Here is a 22,197-nt window from a genome sequence, read left to right on the forward strand (position 1 = left end):
TAAGAATATGATTTTCAAGAGAAATCAAACTGAAAAAGTAGTGAAGTTGAGTTTGCTTTAGAGCTTTGGTTTTGTAAATTAATGTTTGTGAAAAAATGCATCTGTTAATGGGCCATTAATGCATCATAAAGCAGAAGTAGCTGAAAATGTGGGAAAGAAAAGATTTTATTCTAACCAACTAGTAGAGAAAACAGAACATTGTGTACAGATGCACATGTGATGGGGAAAAGTTGTGGTGTGTGTCAGCTGAATTCTGGATAAAGACAGAATAGTAAAAAGTTATTGCTGAATATCTACAGTGCAAATGAAACAGCACTTTATTTTTATGCAATGCCTAATCTTGCATAAATATGTTTAAAGAAAATGTTAAAAGATTTAAATCACTGAAGATTCCTTCAATGATTTGAATCAGTACAGTTTTATAGTTCTTTGCTGTGCTAATATGCAAGTCTAGAAACAAAGACTTCTGATGATTGAATAAAGTACTAGATATTTTAAAGGTGTGATACACTGTTCAAATTCAATTGCCTGGATGACAATTGACATTTTTAACAATTGTTTGGTTAAATGAGTTATAAAGTTGAAACAAGATTGTTCTGTTAATACATAGATGTATAGCATATGCATGTTTTAAGTAAATGTGTCATTTAAAAAATATTAAAATGATATACTTTTTTGCAGATGCATTATCTCTGATTCAGTCATGTGATCAAGAAATAGTGTGGTAACTGGCTTTTTATCTGCCCTATGTAAGGCTTTATTTTTGGCCCCTTAGGTTTTTGGGGAAATAGTAATAATAATAAAACAAAAATGATACAACAATTGTTTATAAATAATTTTTCAATGAAAATTTTATTTATTACAGTATATTTGACAGCATTTTGTCAGTTTCATTTTGTTGCCACCCTTCATTGCAGGCCTTGTGTCTGTGAACTTCTATAGTTACATCACTGCCAAAGAATTGTATTTTACTTTATGCAATAATTTCAGAAGAACTAAATCACAGTCAAAAAACTAACTGATATGACTTCTATTGCCAAAAGCTCAATGCACTACATCTTTTGACAATGGCTTGGAATCAAGTATCTAAGAAGACCAATGCTAATTGTTTTTGAAAGGAATTTTAAAATATGCATAAAGATATCTGAAAATGAAGTTGTCTGTGGAAGAGACCATTAATAACACTCCAGATGTTATGTCAAAACAAAAATATAAAAACTGGTTGGCAATTGACAAGGAAATTTCAGTGTATGCTATGATGACTTTATAAGAAATATAACAAATTGTTACTGACGAAGGCTTTGGAATATTATCTGACAAAATTAAAGTAAGTAAACATGGAAGATTATCTATATTCTCCAAAAAATGCTCAGGTGCAGAAGTGCTGCAAGTACTCCATTGTAATATATAGTAAAGATGTATTGAATTTTGAAAACATTATGAATATGAGTGTTTTATTAGTGATATATTGTCAAAATGTAGCTGGAAAATAATTTGGATGAACTACTCAAGTAGTAGTTATTATAATTAATAAATTTTTAAGTTAATTATTAACTTTATTGTTAAACATTTTAATTATTTTAACATGTTAAACTATCTGATTCAGTACAACTAGAATTTCCACTAACTATTGTCTAATTTCCACCAAATAATGCTATTACTTGTTTGTTGCTATCAGTATAAGTTAGTCCCAATATTATTATAGTAGGTGCTACTTAATTAATATTATAAGTAGGTGCTACTTATTAGAAATTGGTAAAAAACTAATATTCTGATAAAATATGGGATATGGAGTAATAAATAATAGAAGTATAATATATTTTTCAGCTGAAACAAAAGTTTTATTCCTCAGTTTTATATATTTTGATAAGCATTTAACTTTTTTAAAAATTTAATTTTGAATATTTATTATAATAAATCATTAAAGTTTTTGAATTTTTGAATTTAAAATATTTTAAAGCTGTTATTTAACTTAGCTAATTTAATAAGCAATAAATTTTCATTTCCCATAAATTTTATTTGCAAAAATTTGAAATATTTTAATAATATTGAAGTAATAGTCTGATTATCATGTGAATTGAACTGTTTAAATTATAAAGAAAATTTGTAGGAAAAATTATAACTATTATATATATTTATTAAATCTAGGTATCAACAAATACTTCATAGGAATTTAGTATATCTAGCTTCTGTAGCTGATGCTGGACCTAATATTCAAGTACATTTACCAGTAAGTTGAAAATTTATTTTACATAAAATGAATTTCAATATGTATGTATTTGACATTTTTTTATATTGAGAATTAATTAAATTAAATTAATTTGATTTATAAAAATTATCAGTATTGAATTGGTTTTAATATTTTGAAATTTGAGTCATGTTATTTCAAAATATTTTACATTCATTTAGTCATTCTTATAAATAAAATGTAGCTAAAGACAAAATATATAACTTAGAATTTTCTATTTTATTTCTATAGACTTTGTGATATTATTGTTACTTTATATTGTTATTGATATTAAATTACATAACTGATTTTTACAAATAAAAAATTGTTATTATCATTATTATCTTTGGGTATATTACAATACAATAAAAACAATTTTTAAGATAAAAAATTAGATTTATTTATTTAATTTGTAGCCTCCACAAAGCTTTGCTCAAGGTCCTTCTCCTCAAAGTCATATTGTGCCATCGGGTCAACAAGGTCCTCCATCTCAAGGAGAAATGACCCAAATGTCACAGAATCCTTCATCAAATACTGTTGGTCAAGGTAACAGATTATTTAGTAATTATATATATCAGTTTGTTTATTATACATTTTTTAAATATATTAGTTTGAGACTTCTCTGAATTATATAAATGGGCATTTGAATAGACAACATTGAATAATAGGTTATAAATTATATTTTGAATGAACATATTGTAACATAAAATGTGATAAGATATTAATAAAAATTAATATATAATAAAATTCTAGATAAATGAAAGAATTGTCAATAACATTTTTTTATTTTTCAAAACTTTGAATTTTGAATGAAAATATTATATGAAAACATTTTCTAAAGCTACATTATAATACAGGGTTATTCAAAAAAGATAGTACAAAAGTAAAGCTGATATATTCATACCTGAAATAACATATGTGTAATGACAGTAACAGTAATGGCATGAAAAGATTGAAAAACTCACCAAGTTTCACATACACATCCAAGTGTTTGATGTGGGTGAGTCCTGTTGGTGACATGGAAAATGTCAAAGACATTTATACTTTATACTTAATAAAAACTTACATAGAGACTAATGCCAGAACTGTTCTGTACAAATGCATCCCAGTATATATCCTCTGAAATCAGTTCCATTGTTCTAGAGATGCGTTGTTTCAGGTTATCCAGGTGCTGTGGCATTAGGAGCAGACACTGTATCACCACTAATGGATGATCTGGAGACACAGGATATATGGTGTAGTGAATTATGCAAAGGTTTTATTTTATTGTAGTAATTTTCTGAGGGTATATACCACAGAAGATTATCCTCATAAAATTATAGTACTTAGTTAAAGTTTATTGTTCACAGAGAAATAATTTGTAAGATTTTAACAAAGTTCTTGCTGCAGTACAACAAGTAACTTTATTCCAAAATAGTGGTTAATACATTTTAGCAAACTGCAAGATTGCAGAACATCCTCTACATGAAAATATTAAAGAAATACTAAATCATTACTCTTATTTTTCCTAATTTATGCATTGATACTGTAGATTGTTTCTTGTTATACAGAAGACATTAAACTGATTTAAAAAAAAAAAGAATTGGTTATAGTGAATTTAGATGAACTTAACTACTGGAAATATTTTTCAAATAATTGCAAAAGAATGTAACTTTTAAAAAATAGTATATTGAACAATATTAAGTTTTTTTAGTTTAAACCTTTAGTTTCTTTTAAATTCACATACTCTATTTGGAAAAAATTTCCAATAATACAGTAGTCGTTAATCGGAATCGCTGGTAATCGGAACGATTTTCAATCGGACTGTGTCGTGCTGAATCAAACGTTTTTGATACTAGATTTACTTCTAAAGTATAATTTTTATGTTTTTATATTCTTCAATATATTTATTTTGTTTGTACAAAATGAAGAAATAATTTTTAACGATATGATAGCCTCGATTATTATTATAAAAATTTTCTTTAGGCTTAAAATCGACGAAAATTCAACACGAAGCGACACGCAATGGAGAAAAATTTGGACATTGGACAGGTTAATATATTTTTTTGTACATAATCGGTAATCTGAACAAATCACTAATCTGAACAACCCCAGTCCCCAATTGATTCCGATTAACGACTCTCTACTGTATGTTACTTAATTTGTAGTTCTCAACTAATTTTATGGTTAATAAGAATGACATTAAAATTTTATGAGTATCATTTTGAATACTTAAAATGATTTTCAATTATTAAATGAATATAGTGTTATCAATACAATCAAACAAAACTGGCACCAGCTAGAATATACACTAAAACTGTTCAGGGAGCCAAATATTTTATTGGAAGTAGTGCTTTCATTTTCATTGCAAAACATCATCAACTTACAAAACTACATTAAAAGAAAGATAAAAAGTTATATAAAATAAAATAAAGTAAAATGTAAATTATTACTTCTAACAAGACAATGGCAAGATTCAACTTATTTATAGGAGGTGTAAATCTTAACTCACATGTAGTAACAACACTATGCATGCTTGAAAGGTAATTTATCAACATTTGAATGCGAAGTGTATGACTTAATGATTGAATTTCAATGAAATCAACGATTTCATGATTTCATTGATCACTATTTAGTTTGCCAAAAGGAGCAATGCTATATACAAGGTAATTGAAATTTGTATACAAAAGAACAATAACCCATACTATTTGGTATGGTCAAAACACTCAAACCTGGATGTCCCTTTAGGCTAGTTTCAAAAAAATCTTCTGTCCTTACATCTTCCAGGGCCACGTGGATAAAACCACTGAATACTGATAGTTCACTGATGATTGTGGGTTTATACCTCACTGTTGGATTGGCTATGTGGAGTTTTTCAAGTTTTCTTCACATGTATAACATTTAAATAGGGGCCAGTTTTCTAAAGAAAGTCTTTCTGGGAGGCATCTTCTCCTTGGCAAGTTGTCCTTGTGTTATGTTACTGTGTTTCATCAAACCTAAATCTTTTGTCCAGCAATCACTTTGGAATGCACTTTACATAAATTCCTTTACAATAAGAAAATTTTAAGCATCATAAACAGTCAGTAATTCCATTGAGGTTATTAAAGCTCTCTCATGAATTACTTTACTGATACAGATGTGCTAACAGTTCTGGACTATGTTAGTTTCTTTTGGTCTATAAAAGCAAACAAGATTGGAGTCCCAATGTGCTCTCCTGCATGGAATCCAATGGGCTCCTGTTGATATAGTTAAAATTGTTACTATTTGGGTTGAGAAACCAATTGTAAATAAATATAGGCACACGATTAAACTTATTTGCCACTATATGGATGACACATTCTTAATATGGAAGAGCAAAGACTTGATATTATTGACAAAGTCATGTATTAACAATTCCATGGGTATTTGACTCAATATAGATCAAATAGACTTTAGAGAGGTGAACTTCTTAGACATTATCATTGCATATTAGGTATTTAACAAAAGTCTATTGGAAGTTTGATAATGTTAATTCTTACATATATTGGCAATCATTTGATCCCATGTCCCATAAATTGGGCCTTCCACATGCTCATAAAAAGGGGCTTTTAGCACACTTTCTTGCAGAAGCATAGTTCACATGAGTTCACATACATCACCCAGATAGCAATTGTGCATGGATTTTCTCCAGTCATAAAAGGTCTTATTAAAGCTGGTCTTGTGGATTTTGTGAGGGGCTAGCCATGGGTAGATAGTCCTGATTAAATTCTCTATCACTTAATAGGCAGCACAGTCAGGTAGACTGGCCTGCTGAGTCGTAGGATGGCTTCCTAAGATGTTGATAGAAGAGCAGAAGTTTGTAAGAACTCCTGCAAGTTTGTTTTTCCTGACACCAGCCTAGTTATAGCATTAGGCACGCTTGTAACCTTGAGAAGAATCTCAATTTACTCAAGTGGGAAGGATGCAAGTAAGTGGATTGGATATAGGCTAAGATTTGAGACAAGGATGAGACCATGTTAAAAACATTAACAAGAACTTAATGAGAACAAAATTGAACTAAATACAAAACAAATTTACCCTATACCTATCTCGCGAGAGAGAGAGAGAGTTTACAATTAGACCAATCATTATATACTACCTCATCCTTTACTGTTATAGATATGTGTCTTCTTAATGATATTGTGGATACAGGTAGATTGAGAATGGTGGATATAACTACAATGTTGGGAGACAACTTGAATTCTTTTCTAAGGCCGTGACTCCACTAGCCGTAAAAGGGTCGTAAAACCCCTCGTCGTAAAAGCTTTTAATCACGTGACCATGATATTTTACACCTGAGCAGGTCGTAAAACCAACGTAAAAGTGAGTTGAGCAGTGTTCAACTTTTGAAGTGAATACGACCGTAAACCGCTACCATCCACCAATCAGAAGTCAGTTAAATCTAGGTCATCGTGACAAAGTGCAAAAATGGCGGAAAACGAGCTTTTGTGTACGTTCTCTCGTGGCTACTCTAGAAGATCTGGAAAGATTTATCGAAAACATTCGAAAGTATTCATGTATCTACGACAAGAGGTATCCTGATTATAATAATGGATGCCTAAAACACGCAATATGAATGGCCAAAGGAAAATCCTTCAATTTAGAGGAGTATTTAATAAAAAAGCTAAGCTTATAAATGCTGTATATTATCTTGATAATATAATAATAAAAGTCAATATATGAAAGTAAAGATATTACTTTTACTATATTTGTAATTATAGTATAGAGAAAACTCATAGAATATAATTATTGTCTTTATATCAATGTATCACATATACACTGTAATAGTACTGTCGCCTTAAAAAGCTTCGCTAGCCAGACCTCCACCGCGATCCGAGCGCAAATGCAAATAGGTCACGTGGTTAAAAGCTTTTACGGCGAGGGGTTTTACGGCTAGTGGAGTCGCGGCCTAACAGTGGACGGAGGATCTCTTAGGCTTGGGAGTGTGGTGAAGAAGGCTTTGGACGGTCGCTGGCTCTCTGGAGTATGGCAATGGAGTTGATCTTAATTCTTTGACGATCCCAGTCAAACTTTTCTTGCGTTGATAGAATACCTACTTCTCCCTTTGGAGGTTTGTGTCTAACTCCTTGATCACAGGATATGGTTCACCATATTCAGAAGAACCCATCCAATCAAAAAGATAGATTTTCTACACATCAACGGGATGTAGGGGGATGTTCGAAAGGGGGTGAACATCCATATGGATGCCTGAGTTTGGCAGTAAGGGGTATGGGAAAAGAAATTCAACTTCCCTTTTTGTTAGAAAAATGACTAATGTTTCCCTTTTCGTAAACAAGTGAGAGGCCTTTGTTACTGGCATTAATTAATTTATTACAATATTTAAAGAAAATTGTAAATTATATATTTTTAAAGAAAATTATAAATTCAAATAACATGGTAACATGGTAACATTCCGTTTTAATCTCATGTAGAAATCAAATTTGCAAGTAATAAAATTTTAATCTCCAGGGCAGATCTCACAATTTCAACTCCCTATCAAAATGATCATAATATAAAGAGAAAACTTGATGATTGTAATGACAGATTCATAGTCACTGGCACATCTATATTATCTATGATAACTCCATAATATAGAATAAATAGCATCTGACTATGTGTCAAATACTTACCAACTTTTACATAAATTCTGAGAACAGATAAAGATAGAGTGAACAAGAGACAAATTAGGAATATATCTGGTCAAGCTCACTAGATGATAAAATGATTTTTATTATGTTGGTTTGACATGCAGGTTGTTGTACCATTGAATGAACATTTTAGTTCTATGTATAAAAACTAGTCTACTAGCACACAGCTTTAATGAAGTGAGCATTGGAATGTGATGTTACAGAGCACTGGAAAAATTATTAAAGATTTAAGACATCTCCTCTTAGATTGTTGGAGTGATGTTCTATTATACACCTTTTGGCAAACTACATACTTGTGATTAACTCCCATGATCCATAACATTGGATAAGGCATGAACTTCACTTATTCATTTCTTCAATATTCATTTACACATTGATAAATTACTTTTCAAATGTGTATAGTGTTGTTAAGATTTACACCAAATGACTGCTGAATTAAATAGGTCTACTTCTCCACTAGTATTGATGACACTATGTCTTGTTTCTAAAATCGCACTGTTGTCAACGGCTACACATCTTACAGGTATGAAGGAGTACATGTCGGGAGTTAAAATTTGGCACTGAGTATTTGGTGCCCAAATTGTGTGCATATAAAATAAACCAGACTTGTAGCTAGTCAGGGGACTGAGAACTGGGTCAAAATAAAATATAAAATGCTGAGACTGTTTCTGCAAACAGGTGCGAGTGTGAGATTTGTGCATGCGTTGCTCATGCTCTCCGAGATAGTCTCATCCCAAGAATGGCTTTGTCGTTTTACTTGTTTTTAATTAATTTCTACATTATTTGTCATTAGAAGCAGGCATTAGGCACGATTTGTGTTTGTGAATCATAGTTTGTTGCTTGGAATTTGTTGATTTATTTTTCACACTGGTTACAGGCTCGAGTGAGAGTTTTATTTATCTGTTAATCATAGAAATTAAGAAAACACGGTTTCAGAAGATTGATAACAAATTATAATTAAATTAATATTAATAAATAATTTAGAATATTCAAAAAATGAACAATATAGATTTTTTAAGTAAAATTACTTTGTTTGTTTGTTTATTTTTTAAATATTAGATTAAATGATTATTCCTCAAAGGGGGGGCGTGTTTGAACATTGACACTGCGAGTGACTTTTCTGTGAACCTTTCATTTGTGCAGCGAAGTGGTGAATTACTGTTTATTTGATTAACTTATTATTAAACAAGTTTAAACTAACACTAACTAAGTGAAGGTAAAGGAAAAAGCAATAATACAAAAAAATAATAATATGCAAAGATCTCCAGTCAGGCGTGGAAGACCTCCACTGACCAGAACGAGGACAGAGAACAAACAAGCTCAACCAAGCACTTCAAGCTTCAAACTCATTACGGATTACGGAACACAACCGAAAAGTGATTCACAAGAAGGAACAAAAGAATTCTCGAATCAAAATATGGAACCTGGTCAGCAGAATTCATTAGGCTCAACAGGTGAGTCACCTAATATTAATTCAAGTCTTCTGACTAATTCGGCAAGTCAACTTGACACCACAACTGCACTTCTATGGACTAAAATATCAGATTTAATAAATGCTTCAAATGATAAATTGTTAGAACAAATGGCCTATATAAAAGGAGACGTAGAACAAATACGTCAAGATATATGTGAGACTAAGGAAAGACAGATATATATGGAGGAAGAAATTAAAAATTTAAAACAACAACTAGAAAATCATAAAAGTGAAAATGAACTAACGCAATTTAAAATAGACTCTTTAATTAATGATTATAATTATAAAAAAATAATTGTATACAAATATCCAAGCTCGAAATCCATATCTACGTTAGAGGTATATAACTTTATGACTAATGTACTCAATATTCATGATATAGCCCAAACTGAGATAACAGAAACAAACTTAATAACAAAGAAACCTAATACAACAGTAAGAATAACATTCAGCAATAAGCAACTTTGTGATAAATTTTTCTATACCTTTATTCAAAAGAAACAACAAAAAAAACACATTAGAAGAATGGGAAGACATGCAAATATCCCCAGATTTGACTAAAAACTCAAGGATAAGAAGGAAAAATTTACTCCCAATACTTCATGAATAGCGAAAACAAAAAGACCAAGTGAAACTCCGTAATGATATATTAACGATAAACCAAGAAGAAATAACATATAGCCTAAAATTGAGCAAATTGGTTTATGTAAATAATTTTCGTCCTTATAGTAATCAAATAAATACAGACAGTTGATATCATGTTAAGCAAAAATATACGCAACATAACAAAGTCATAAAGAATAATCAAATGGTTTCCATTGCTAACTGGAATGGCCAAGAAATAAAAAATAAAACGTCACTAATAAATAACTTTTGCGTTAAATACGAACCGGATATTTTAGCAATTACTGAAACTTGGATTACTTCGAATTTGTATTATAAAACAAAATTTTTCAATAACTTTATAGTGGAATCGATCCAAGCACAAAAACCTACAGGTCCAGGCCGTCCAAGCGGAGGTATATGTATCCTTATAAAAAAGAACCTTGGTAAAATAATTGACATAAAAAAATTCAACAATTATATTCTACTTCTTATCTCATTACAGAAGCCTACTTTGGTAAATAAAACGAATAATTAAATAACATTATTAATTGCTTATATTCTGCCTGATGATCTAAGTACTTTAAAAAATATTTTTAAAACATTAGAAAGTTGGAGTCATATTTCTCCGCTCACTTTGGTAATGGGAGATTTTAATGCAAGGATTGGTGAGTTAATAGATTCAAAATATAAAGGTGCCAATTTTTATATATCTAATAAACGTCTTTCGAAAGATAAACAAACCAACAGATTGGGTAAAAACCTTATCGAGTTGTTAACAGAACACAGATTGTTTCTTCTTAATGGCAGAATTCAACAGGATATTCTAGCTGAACATACTTGCTTGACTAATATGGGTGCTTCGACCATAGATTTCACAATTTGCTCTGAATTATTCTTAGATTGTTGTGTAGAATTTCAGACTACAAATTTCGATATTTCAGATTATTTTCCTACAATAGCAAAATACCATTTATTTCCGTTTGAGAATTCGGATTATACATATAACAATAACTTCAAGATAAAGTACAAATTGGCCAATTATAAGTCCAAAATTGGAAATTGGTTTAAAAATATGCTAGAAGTAACTAACTATAACTGTGAAGAGGCATACAAAATAATGATAAATATCATGAATGATTATATAATATTAAACAAGGACAACAAATACGCACAAAATAAAAATAAAAAAATCTGGTTTGATTTCGATTGTTACAAAGAAAAACTTCAAAAGCAACAAGATTTAAAAATTTATAGGCAAAATCCTAATAAAGAAAATTTGATTAATTATAAAAACTCCAAATGAATTTACAATAACTTAATTAAGACAAAAAAGAAAAACTACCTTTGTAGAATTGAATCAAATTTAATAAATAATAGTAATAATAGCAAAATATTTTGGAATACTATCCGAAAATTTCGACAAAAGCTAATCTAGGAGATATCAACATTTGTATAAGATTCGAAATGTGGAAGAAATTCTATCAAAGCTTCATTATAAATAATTTAAAAATTTCAATGGAAAGAAATATTAATTATTATGATGATTATTTAAACGCTGACTTGATTATGAATGAACTCGACGAAGTAATTCTAAAAACAAAAAACAATACCACCCCTGGGGATGATAACATACCAATCAAATTCTTAAAAATGCTACCAACGGAATCTAAAATAAAATTATTGAAAATATTCAATGCTATGTACAGCACATTGTCCTATCCTGAATCTTGGAATTCCATAATCATGACGACGATCTATAAAAAGGGAGACCAAATGGCTCCAGAAAACTATAGACCTATAGCTTTTTTATCTACGCTTAGAAAATGTTTTACCTCGATACTTGCAAAGAAATTTCAACATTGGATCAAAATCAACGAGTTAGAAGCAGAATTTCAATTTGCTTATACAAAAAATAAAGGCATCGAATTTGCGATATTTACCTTGCTAATGATTATTCAAATATATCTCATAAAAAAACATAGGAAAGTGTATGCTGCTTTTATAGATATTACAAAGGCATTCGATTCAGTTTATGTTTCATTATTACAACAAAAACTTAAGGAGAGTGGTGCTAGTTCTCAATTTACAGGAACAATATCAATATTATTTCAAAATTATAAAATAAAGATTAAGCATGGTAAAAAACATTCTTCCACCATTAACGTATTCATGTGGTATTCTTCAAGGAGATCCATTATCTCCACATTTTTTAACTTTTATTTGAAAGATATAGATCATCTTTTTTCTGAAGTAAACGATGGTATAGTCATAGGCAATAAAGCATTTCATTATATTCTCTTTGCTGATGACTTGGTTGTGGTAGCACCGACAAAAATTTCTCTCCAAAGGAAAATCAATCAATTAAATTCGCATTTTAAGTCTAAATATTTAGCAGTTAATCCAAGTAAAACTAAAATAATTATTTTTTGGAACAACAGTAAAATATCTGTTAACGAAACTAAAATTTATCATGAAAATATCCGGCTACAAACTGTCAATGAGATAAATTACCTAGGAATTAACTTTGACTGGAACTTAACATTTAAATTGCACATTTTTAAACTCAACAATAAAGTCAAACAAGCAATCGATAATCTTTTGTTTTTATGCAGCAAATTGAAAACTTCTGACTTAAGAATACACACGAAACTTTACAATTCGATTATTAATCCAATGATATTTTACGCCAGTCCCATTTGGAGCTTGGATTATCTCTACAAATTAGAACTATTTCATATTTACTATCTATGCAGATTATTTCAGTTAGAACGGACAATACCCGGATATGCACTACGTCATGAAACCAATCGTATATGGTCTTTCTCGTTTATATTAAAACGAATCATTAAATTTTATTACAGACTCAAATTCAATAGTGACAACAATTTGATTGCTCTATATCATGAAAACATCAAGCAAAGTAAACTTCAAAAAAATAAACAGCTATGGCATAACAAATTAAAAACTATCTTCAACTCTTTTGGAGTATCAGAACTACTATTTCAAGATAACATTCAAGATTGGAAAACAGGCTACTCACTACTTTTAAACTCAGCTATGGCACAATCCATAAACAAAAATCAGCTCTCTCTACATAGCAGTAAATATCATTCGTGGTACTTAGATATATTTAAAATACCATCAGTTCAATCATATATGTTGTATTTGGTAAATTTGAATGTAAAACGCCTGATAGCACAACTTTGTTTAAATAAATATTCGCTGTATGTTAACAACACTTACATAAGCTTATCAACAAAATGTTTCTTATGTAACTCCGACGATTTAACACCTTATCATTTAATATTAAAATGTCCAAAATTAAACGATATTCGTGAACACTATGACATAACTCGAACTTATAAATGCAACTCGCTAATAGAATTGTTAAAAAACTTCAACAAAATGAGTAAAAAAGACTTATATAAAATTTATAACTATTTTTGTAAAATAATTGACATTTATAAAAACAAAACAAACTAACACTAATGAAGTATTAAAATATGCTATTATTAATGAAATAGAACAATAATATTGTAAGATTCAAATTAAAATTGTTTGGAATGTATTCACAGAAAAATAAGTATAAATTAATTAAAATCAAAAAGTATTGTAAAGTAAAAAACAAGTAAACAATGTAAATGTAACCCCCTTGTAATAGGGAAGAAATTCCCAATGGACAATAAATGATATTGATTGATAAAAAAAAAAATATTAGATTAAAGTACTATATAACTATTTCAAGAGGTTATACTTATTTCTGAAGTAATCATATGAATATTAGTTTTGTAGATATCAAAATATGCATGTTTATATTTGCATATTCATGTATGTGCAATCTAGTATAAGAAAATTAGAATCAGACTGTGTTAATAATAAGTCAAAAGAATTTTTTTAACAAAGATATGATATTGTTTTATTAAGTTTTCAAAGAAATCACATCCATATTCAGTTATAGGAATATTTCAAGTGATTCTTTAAGTGGAAAATTATTATTATTATTAATTATTTATTATTATAAAAGATTTATCCATGATTTATCATCTGCAAGATATTAAAAAAAATTACATTAATTTTAATTTTTTTTTTGTCAGGAGGAACAATTCAGCCAGGAATGACTGCTACTACACATCCAATGTCTACATCTCCACATCCTGGATATGGTCCTAATTCTGTATCCACTACACAGTCACAGTCTACTCAACCTCAGCAGTCTCCAAACCAGCAACCTATACAACAGCAACAGCAGACACAACAGCAGCAGCAACCACCACAACAGCAACAACAACAGTCACAAGCACAATCACAACAACCAATTGGTAATTATTCAAGATCACCAATGATGCAACAGCAATATACAATTCAGCAAAGTAAGTGTTATAATTTTTAAATTTATGAAAAGTTACATGAAAAATTTACTAAGAATTATTTTATCATATGAATTATAAGTCTTTTTAATTAGATGCAAATATAAAATGATATGAAATGTGATGATAATTAAATAGATGATTTCAGGTTTTTTTCACAATCGTTATGGTTTCTCAAATTTTCTTTGAAAATATTTTCAAGTATAAAGTTTTAGATATCTTGTTAGAATAAAAATGATAATGTAATGCATATGTATAGTTTGCAACAAAAAAAGATAAATGAAATAAATAGGAATAAAATTTTGATATTTATAATACTGAAATACTGAATAATTGCAGAATATGCAGTATAATTAACAAGGTTGTATATTCTATCTCATCTGTGTATTATTAAGGTCTGGATTTTTTGGTGCTCCACCAACCCAATAAAATTGAGTTCATAAGGAAAGAGTCACTTTTGTATGAAAATCATTGTGTTTCAAAGTAGTATATAGTGAATCTCTTCCACCACTTTCATACTGATTTTATCTTTCTCTACTCAAATACTGATATCCACCATTTCCACTAATCTATCATCATAACTGTATATTTTTTTTTACATATTTACAGTGTATTTTTGTCAAAGGCATGCTTATAGTTAAAGCATATTGTTTTAATCTGATAACATTTGAATCTGGCAATACTATCAACCAAGGTTTGTTTTTTTTCTCTACCACCTATTGCACAGCTCACATGGTGAATAAGCAATGAAATGAGCTAACTTCCAACAGAGAAACTATATTTGTTGATGAAAGGATACAAAAAAGAAAGCATAGTAAGTGATGGATATGTCATACATTGTGCTTTTTGTGACAGCAATTAAAATAGATGAAAACCATCAAACATTCTGAACAAAGGGCACATTAACAACACAAAACATGTGACAAACAAGCAACTTCACCAATCATCAATGTTTCAGCAGTCTTTCTTAGTATATTCAATGGAAAGACAAACAGAAAACAGTGCCCAAAACCAAATTTATACAGATCTGACAAGCATATTCCTGCAATCAGGAATCCCATTGAACAAACTTCATCATCCAGCAGTTAAAGAATTTTTGAGAACTATATGAAAAAATCTCTCCCAGATGAGAGTATGCTCCATAAGAATTACATCCTTCCTATACATGAATTTGGAATCTAAAATATTAGATGTAGAATTGAGACAACTATGTATGGTTTTTACTAGATTAAACAATCATTGCATTTTCCAATATGTACTAAATGTTCTAGTGCTATCACTGACTGGATGGTGAACCTGCTATGTTGAAAATTTATAACTTGGTGTCCATGAACAGTTGTAAGTTCTTATTTTCAATACTAGACTGAATGAGCACCCAAAATTACATACAGGTATACATCAACAGTTATTCAACAAAGATAGATTTCCCTTTTCCATTACAAATGATCATTAATCTAGAATAAATAAGACAAATAATAAAGTTACCTTATATTTACAGGGTGGCTAATAAGTATTTTAAATTAGTTTATATATATTTAACATGCCAATCTTGTCGTAATCTAATCATGACAATGTTATATTTGTTGGAACTTGCAATTTATCTTATAAGTAATTTACAATTCTATTAGGCAGATAGAATGAAAGAAAAGAAGGGAATGGGGATACTATTGTGAGAAAGGTACCTTAAGTTTCAATATTAAGGGTCATGATAGATGTCATTTTCATCTGTCTCACATAGGAACAGGAGTTGTACCATATTGTTGGGTGATCTTTTTTTCTCTTCCAACCTTCATCACTGGTCACTGCTATCATCCTTCCACCCTTTCACCCAAGGAAACAAGTTCTTCCTCCCATCCGTACATTATATATATATATATATACCATTTCCCTCTGGGCTTATTGCCCAGAGTATATATATAATTTTCTTCTGGGTAATGCTAGGGGCAATTTCATGTTGGGTTTATTGCTGCTCTAGGCAACATACTATAGAGGAACAAGAGAACAACATGAATGGACAGTGATGGAATATTCTAGAATCACACAAACAAAAAAGTCTAACCAAACACAATTCATACACAACATGACAAGTGATTGTCACACCATAGCATTGTCATAGTCATTTGTTGTTGCTTGTCATATCCTATGGCCAAGTGGCATAAAATGCGATAAAGTCTTGATGTTGGTAACAGATCAAGCTAGGTACAGTAAATGCTATCTGCTGTATCTTCACTAAAGCTTTTTTTTTCTTAAGCTAAAGCATGTAACTTGCTTAGTACACACTTTACGTCCTGAACACAGAACTAAACACATTAAATACAGTAAATCTAATAGGTTTTTAGCAGAAGTGAAGAAAGTTTTATTGAAAGCATTATATCATCATCAGTTTTAAAGAGAAATAACTAACATGTCACTTCCCTGTAATCTGTTGTGACCAGATAGGGAACTTGAATTACTGCTGAAAATTTTGATTTGATTAAACATTTTTTGAATACATTGGAGATACGGATGCTGAAGCCATCAAAACTGCAAAGACTCTAGTGTAAGGGTCGCAAAAACGCGTAGAAGTGGTGAATAATTATAAAGTTCCAAAGTCGGATATTTTGAGAATCAACTCGGGTCAGGAACACGTGTTGGTGATGCAGACCAGACACGAAAGAAACTTTCTTAAAACTTATTCTAAAACAAATGCGACTCGATGACGAATGATCGAGGGGATGTCAACCAAGAGAGGAGCTTTGTCCAGGTGCTCGCAAACAAGTGTCGGGAGTGAGAAACAAAGGGGGGAAATTAGCCGCCAGAACATATGGCAGATTGTTTGGAGCCATAACGGCGTAAAATACGAGCGCAAACTTCAAAGGCTCCGTCAACCCCTCTCGACCAGGATCGGTCTCGGGTTTCGGGAAAATCTTATAAAAACCCCTGGATCTCAGGGTTGAAGGGCGGTTCTCCCCTCCAGACAGAGAGTTTGCTCCTTCTTTGGCCATTCTTGGAAAAGGTGCAGCAGTTCTCCTCTGGACCAGTGTCACCTCTCAGATGCCAGGACCTACGTTCGCCACCTGACCACACCATCCAAGCCTCCCGTCCAGTGCAGCAGACCTTTCGCCATCCAAGCCCCGGGCAGGCATCTTCGAAACACGGACTGCAGCCGACCACAGACAACCCGAAACCATTGTCACCAAGTCGATCTAGATCGCATTGTGTAACAGTATTATGTAAGTTAACTTAGTTGTTAGAATAAACGGTTTTGTGTAAGACACTTGTCATCTTTGTCTCCTACCGCCACCACCCACATACGATTTCGACCCTAGGTTTTCCTGATGCATGATTAACTGTTTTCCCCTGGAAGTCGCCGACCTCACACTAGTTACTGTCAAGGACACACTATTGCAGTTATTCTCAGTACATAATTACAAATTACTTTTGAAAGGTCTAAATTAGCTGGAAGCTCAGATCTTAAAAAAGACTAGTTAAGAGCAGTGGAACAATCTGAATGGTTTTACAAAGACCGCAGTATTGTTGGTTTCTGATCTTTGGAATGTTTTAGATTCTGGAAAGTTTGAGAGTCTCATACTGTTTGTTCAAATTTAGCAATAATGTCATTAATAATGTTAATAGAAAATTTGCTACTATTTTAATAATAAATGGAAATAAATATAAATATTCATCTTTTGTTCAGTTTTATTTATGTGCAGACCAGACCTTTTTCCAGATAATTATATTAATTAAACGTTTGAAATTTTATAGAACATTGTATTTGTATAATATATTTTGTATTTTAATTAGTCAGTACTTTAATTATTATATATTTATAATTTTATGGTGATAGACTTATTTATAATGGTTCATCTTAGATCTTTTTATCCAAAATGTACAATATATTAAAATGAAACAAGTTACTGAAGAACTTTTTCCAAAATAAAATAAATCTTAATACTTATAAATTAGTATTTGACTTGTTTTTGCTTTTGAAAATGAAATAAACTAATAGGTAATTTAAACAAATAAGTAAATCTTATTATTAATTAAGTCATTTTGAAATTATACAAATCCTAAGCTCAACTATATAATATATACAGCTGCATGCATGCACACATGCACTTGTATTATATTTATTATAATAGTAAATATCATAGTAATTTTTTGCAAGTTAATTTTTGTAATTAAATGTTAAATCTCTACTTTCTATAAAAATGTTTTTACATACAAACTTTTTGTTGCTTTATATCATTTTGTATGCTGTACATACAAAAATGATATAAAGTGATTTAAGTTTTAAAATTGTCTTCTCTGTAAACACATTATCAAATCAGAAATAAAAACAGTGAATCTCGAAGAATTTGACAGAGAGCTATCATGTAATTTAATATTTTTTTCTATTACAATAAAAATAAAAATTTAAGTAACTTTGAATCAAAAATATGAATAAGCAGAATAATTATTTTTACTTGATACTATTTAATGCTATTTTATTTAATAACATTTTTAGAAATTTCTATTAAGTATGGGATGAATAATTTTGGAAAATAAAAGGTGTAAACAATATAAGAAATAAATATGTGTAATGAATAAAAGTGTTAAGAAGCAAGTACACCAAAAAATTTATTAGTTACATTTTAATAATGTTTTCATAGTTAAGTAATTTTGTGTGGTCTTTAATTATTACTTCAGTTTTATTCTTCTTTGGGAAACACTTATGTTAATCTTATAAATATAATTATACAATTCTTTATTAAATTTCTGCTGCTTTACGGAATTTCTGTTATGTGAAAAATACACATTTAAATATTTAATGTTTATTTTGATGAATTTATTCATTCTGTCTGATGGAGTCTCACATAAGAGTTTTATGCGAATTCTGCAATATAGTATAAAAAAATAAAAAATAACAGAAAGAAAACTTCGTTGTTTATTTGTAGGGCCATGTCAAGCAGTTCTGGCACCTGATGTGAATCTCATACCTAGTGCCCATGTTACAATGCTATTTACATAAAATATATAATTAAAATATCACTTATGTGACTTTTCAAACAGAGTAAACTACATAAATATTTAGAAGTAATAGCAAAAAACAGAGAAGAAAAAAGTAGTAATTTTTAATAGAAACTTTAAAATCTGGAGTGAACACTCAGAATGCATTTTTTCCAAAAAAAACAAAATCAAATATGATTTAACTGTTGTAAAGTCTACAACTTAATGGTTTACATTGTATAAAACATAAATATATTTTCATAATATACTATACAATAATACTCATGCTAAATATTGTATATTAGGATAGAGAATTCACTGATTTTGACATTATAAATGCTTTTTTATCGCAAGTACTTTCAACAAAATTTATAATCATCATTGTCTTATAATTGTTGGTGTTATAAATGCCAAAATCTGAATTCTCCGTCCTACTAGATATTTTCATTTAAAATGGATTTTCTATCATTAAAAATAGATGTACAATACGAAGGATTCAATCAAATAGTGGTTTGTCCATTCTTCAGATTTGTTCATAATATGTTTATATAATATCATGTAATATATGGTTAAGCCATTCAGAACTGCTTTATTGTAATATGCAGAGTCATATTGCATGTTGTGATTTCTATATCACATTTTACTTGCGTTGTTGTTTAAAAGTAAATATTGAGTTTAATAAGCCTTCCCTGCATTCATATTGAGTGAGATGTTAAGTGAGAGTATTCTTAGACAGAAAATGGAAGATATGGATGAAACAATTAATATAGAAAAAGGAATTGTGAGAAGTTCCAGGAGGACAGAGAAAATGGAAGAAATAGATGATTTGAGTATTACAGAAATGCCTGATAACGTAACTGAAGAGATAGCCAGATGGCCTAACAGTTAAGGTGTCAATCTACTGCTCTGGGAGACATAGGATTGAATTCAAAAAACTCCAGGATTTTTTTTGGGTTGTTTGTCAAGATGTGTTGGGTTCATTACTCATCCCTTGCCAAATCCATAATGGTTTGCTTAAAAAAAGGCTCTCTTATTATTCACAGTATGGAAAATATTTAAAAAGAAAAAAGTGATGAAAAAACCTGAAATTTATTGTGATTGTTTAGAAGAAGAAAGATACAAGTTACACATCTAAACATTTACAAAAAAATTTTCCCCCTATTTCTTTAAAATTGTTAAGAACTGGATGCTGTAATAATAAAATCACAAAAATTCATTTGAAATGTGTTTTGTTTTGACATAAAAAATCATGATGATTAATAGGGTGTTTCCCACAACAAATATTATATTATAAACTGAAGAAAAACACTGAGATTGGCATTATACCTAGTATGTTTTTTTTCCGCAAGCACTTTCGACACACTTATGGACGTCGTCATCAGGCGAAAACGAAACTTAGTGAAAAAATTGAACGGAAAATAATCCGACAAAGAACAGAACGCGTAATAATTTGAATTAAAACTTCTTTCCAAACTGTTAGGAACTCGCATCAAACCTTTAAAATGTTTGAACTAGAACAAACTGCAAGCTCCGTGACTGGCGTAGTGGCACATGCGTGGATCCAGGCTCACGCTACGTGTTTGCTAAGGGATTTTTATCGTTGTTTAATCGCTTGTACAGCATGACCCATATACTGGGTAGGTCAAGTGTGGGAGAGTTGCATGCCTCCAAGGTAAAAATCCCACAGCAAACACATAGTGTGAGCCTGGATCCACGCATGTGCCACTACGCCCATCACGGAGCTTGCAGTTTGTTCTAGTTCAAACATTTTGAATGTTTGATGCGTGTTCCTAACGGTTTGGAAAGAAGTTTTAATTCAAATTATTAAGCATTCTGTTCTTTGTCAGATTATTTTCCGTTCAATTTTTTCACTAAGTTTCGTTTTCGCCTGATGACGACATCCATAAGTGCGTCGAAAGTGCTTGTGGAAAAAGGACATACTAGGTATAACGCTGATCTCAGTGTTTTTCTTCAGTTTATAATAAAAAATCATTTTTTTTAACAGTTTTTCTACCTCAATGTTAAACACTTTTAATAATAATTCAGAAACATTGAGGTAGAAAAACTTAAAAAATGAGTTTTTATATGGGAACAAAACACATTTGAATGAATCTTGGTGTACAAATCTTTTAATAATAATAACAATGTGATTAAAAAGTTCTATTACTGACTTTTAAAGGAAACTTGTAAACAGTTTTTTTTGTATACTGATAAATTTTCAATAACTCTGATAAAACATGTTTTGAATGTTAACTCCTTATTTACATGTTTTATTTATAAAAGAATTTTTATATGTTAACGTAACAGTGTTTTGTGGAGTTTGTTGGTCTTTAAAACCCAGTTTTGAAAAACTGGTTTTTTTGAAGAAATTTGTATAATTTGAAAACTGGGTTTTCCCAAGTAAGAAAACTGGTGGTTAAGTGTAGGCTCAAAAGCCTACACTTAAAACATAAAAATTCATTAATTATTTGATTAAAAACATCAAGATTTTGACACAAAATTGTCTCTGGCATAAAATGGGAATATTGTTAAATACTAAGTTTCATAAAACTAACTACAAAACAAAAAAATCCCCTACACCTAAAAAGCGTCCAATTTGGCTCAATTCAAGCTCTGAATGAGATGGCTGAAATCTTATCAGAGCGGTAAAGCATATCCACAGGAGCAAAAAAGTCAAAGGAACCATACCTCTACAAGCGACCTTTAGCGAGTTACAGCCCCCAAAATCAGGTTGCACGAGATCGTTTACATAAATATCTTCAAGAATTTGAAAAAGTGACTTTGTCCTAAGACACTAAAGAAGAAGCTTTTAGTATTAGAGGGTACAAACAGAAGAACAAAAAATAGATTTATTATTTAATGCTTCAAAGACAATTAAACCTAGTTCAGTAGCAAGTGAGAGGGTTTTTT

General features: G+C 30.1%; 1 protein-coding gene across 1 annotated transcript in view; it reads left to right on the plus strand.

Annotated features, from left to right (window-relative positions):
* LOC136980213 (protein SSXT-like) overlaps window positions 1-22,197 on the plus strand; it is a 64,038-nt gene that overhangs the window by 31,488 nt on the left and 10,353 nt on the right. The window contains exons 3-5 of the mRNA XM_067276293.1: window positions 2,149-2,230; window positions 2,644-2,773; window positions 14,047-14,322. Of these exons, the coding sequence (XP_067132394.1) occupies window positions 2,149-2,230; window positions 2,644-2,773; window positions 14,047-14,322 (488 nt within the window). The remainder of the gene's footprint in view (window positions 1-2,148; window positions 2,231-2,643; window positions 2,774-14,046; window positions 14,323-22,197) is intronic.

Source organism: Centruroides vittatus, unplaced genomic scaffold (genome assembly GCF_030686945.1).
Source record: "Centruroides vittatus isolate TY-2023 unplaced genomic scaffold, ASM3068694v2 contig_680, whole genome shotgun sequence".
Lineage (NCBI taxonomy): Eukaryota > Metazoa > Arthropoda > Arachnida > Scorpiones > Buthidae > Centruroides > Centruroides vittatus.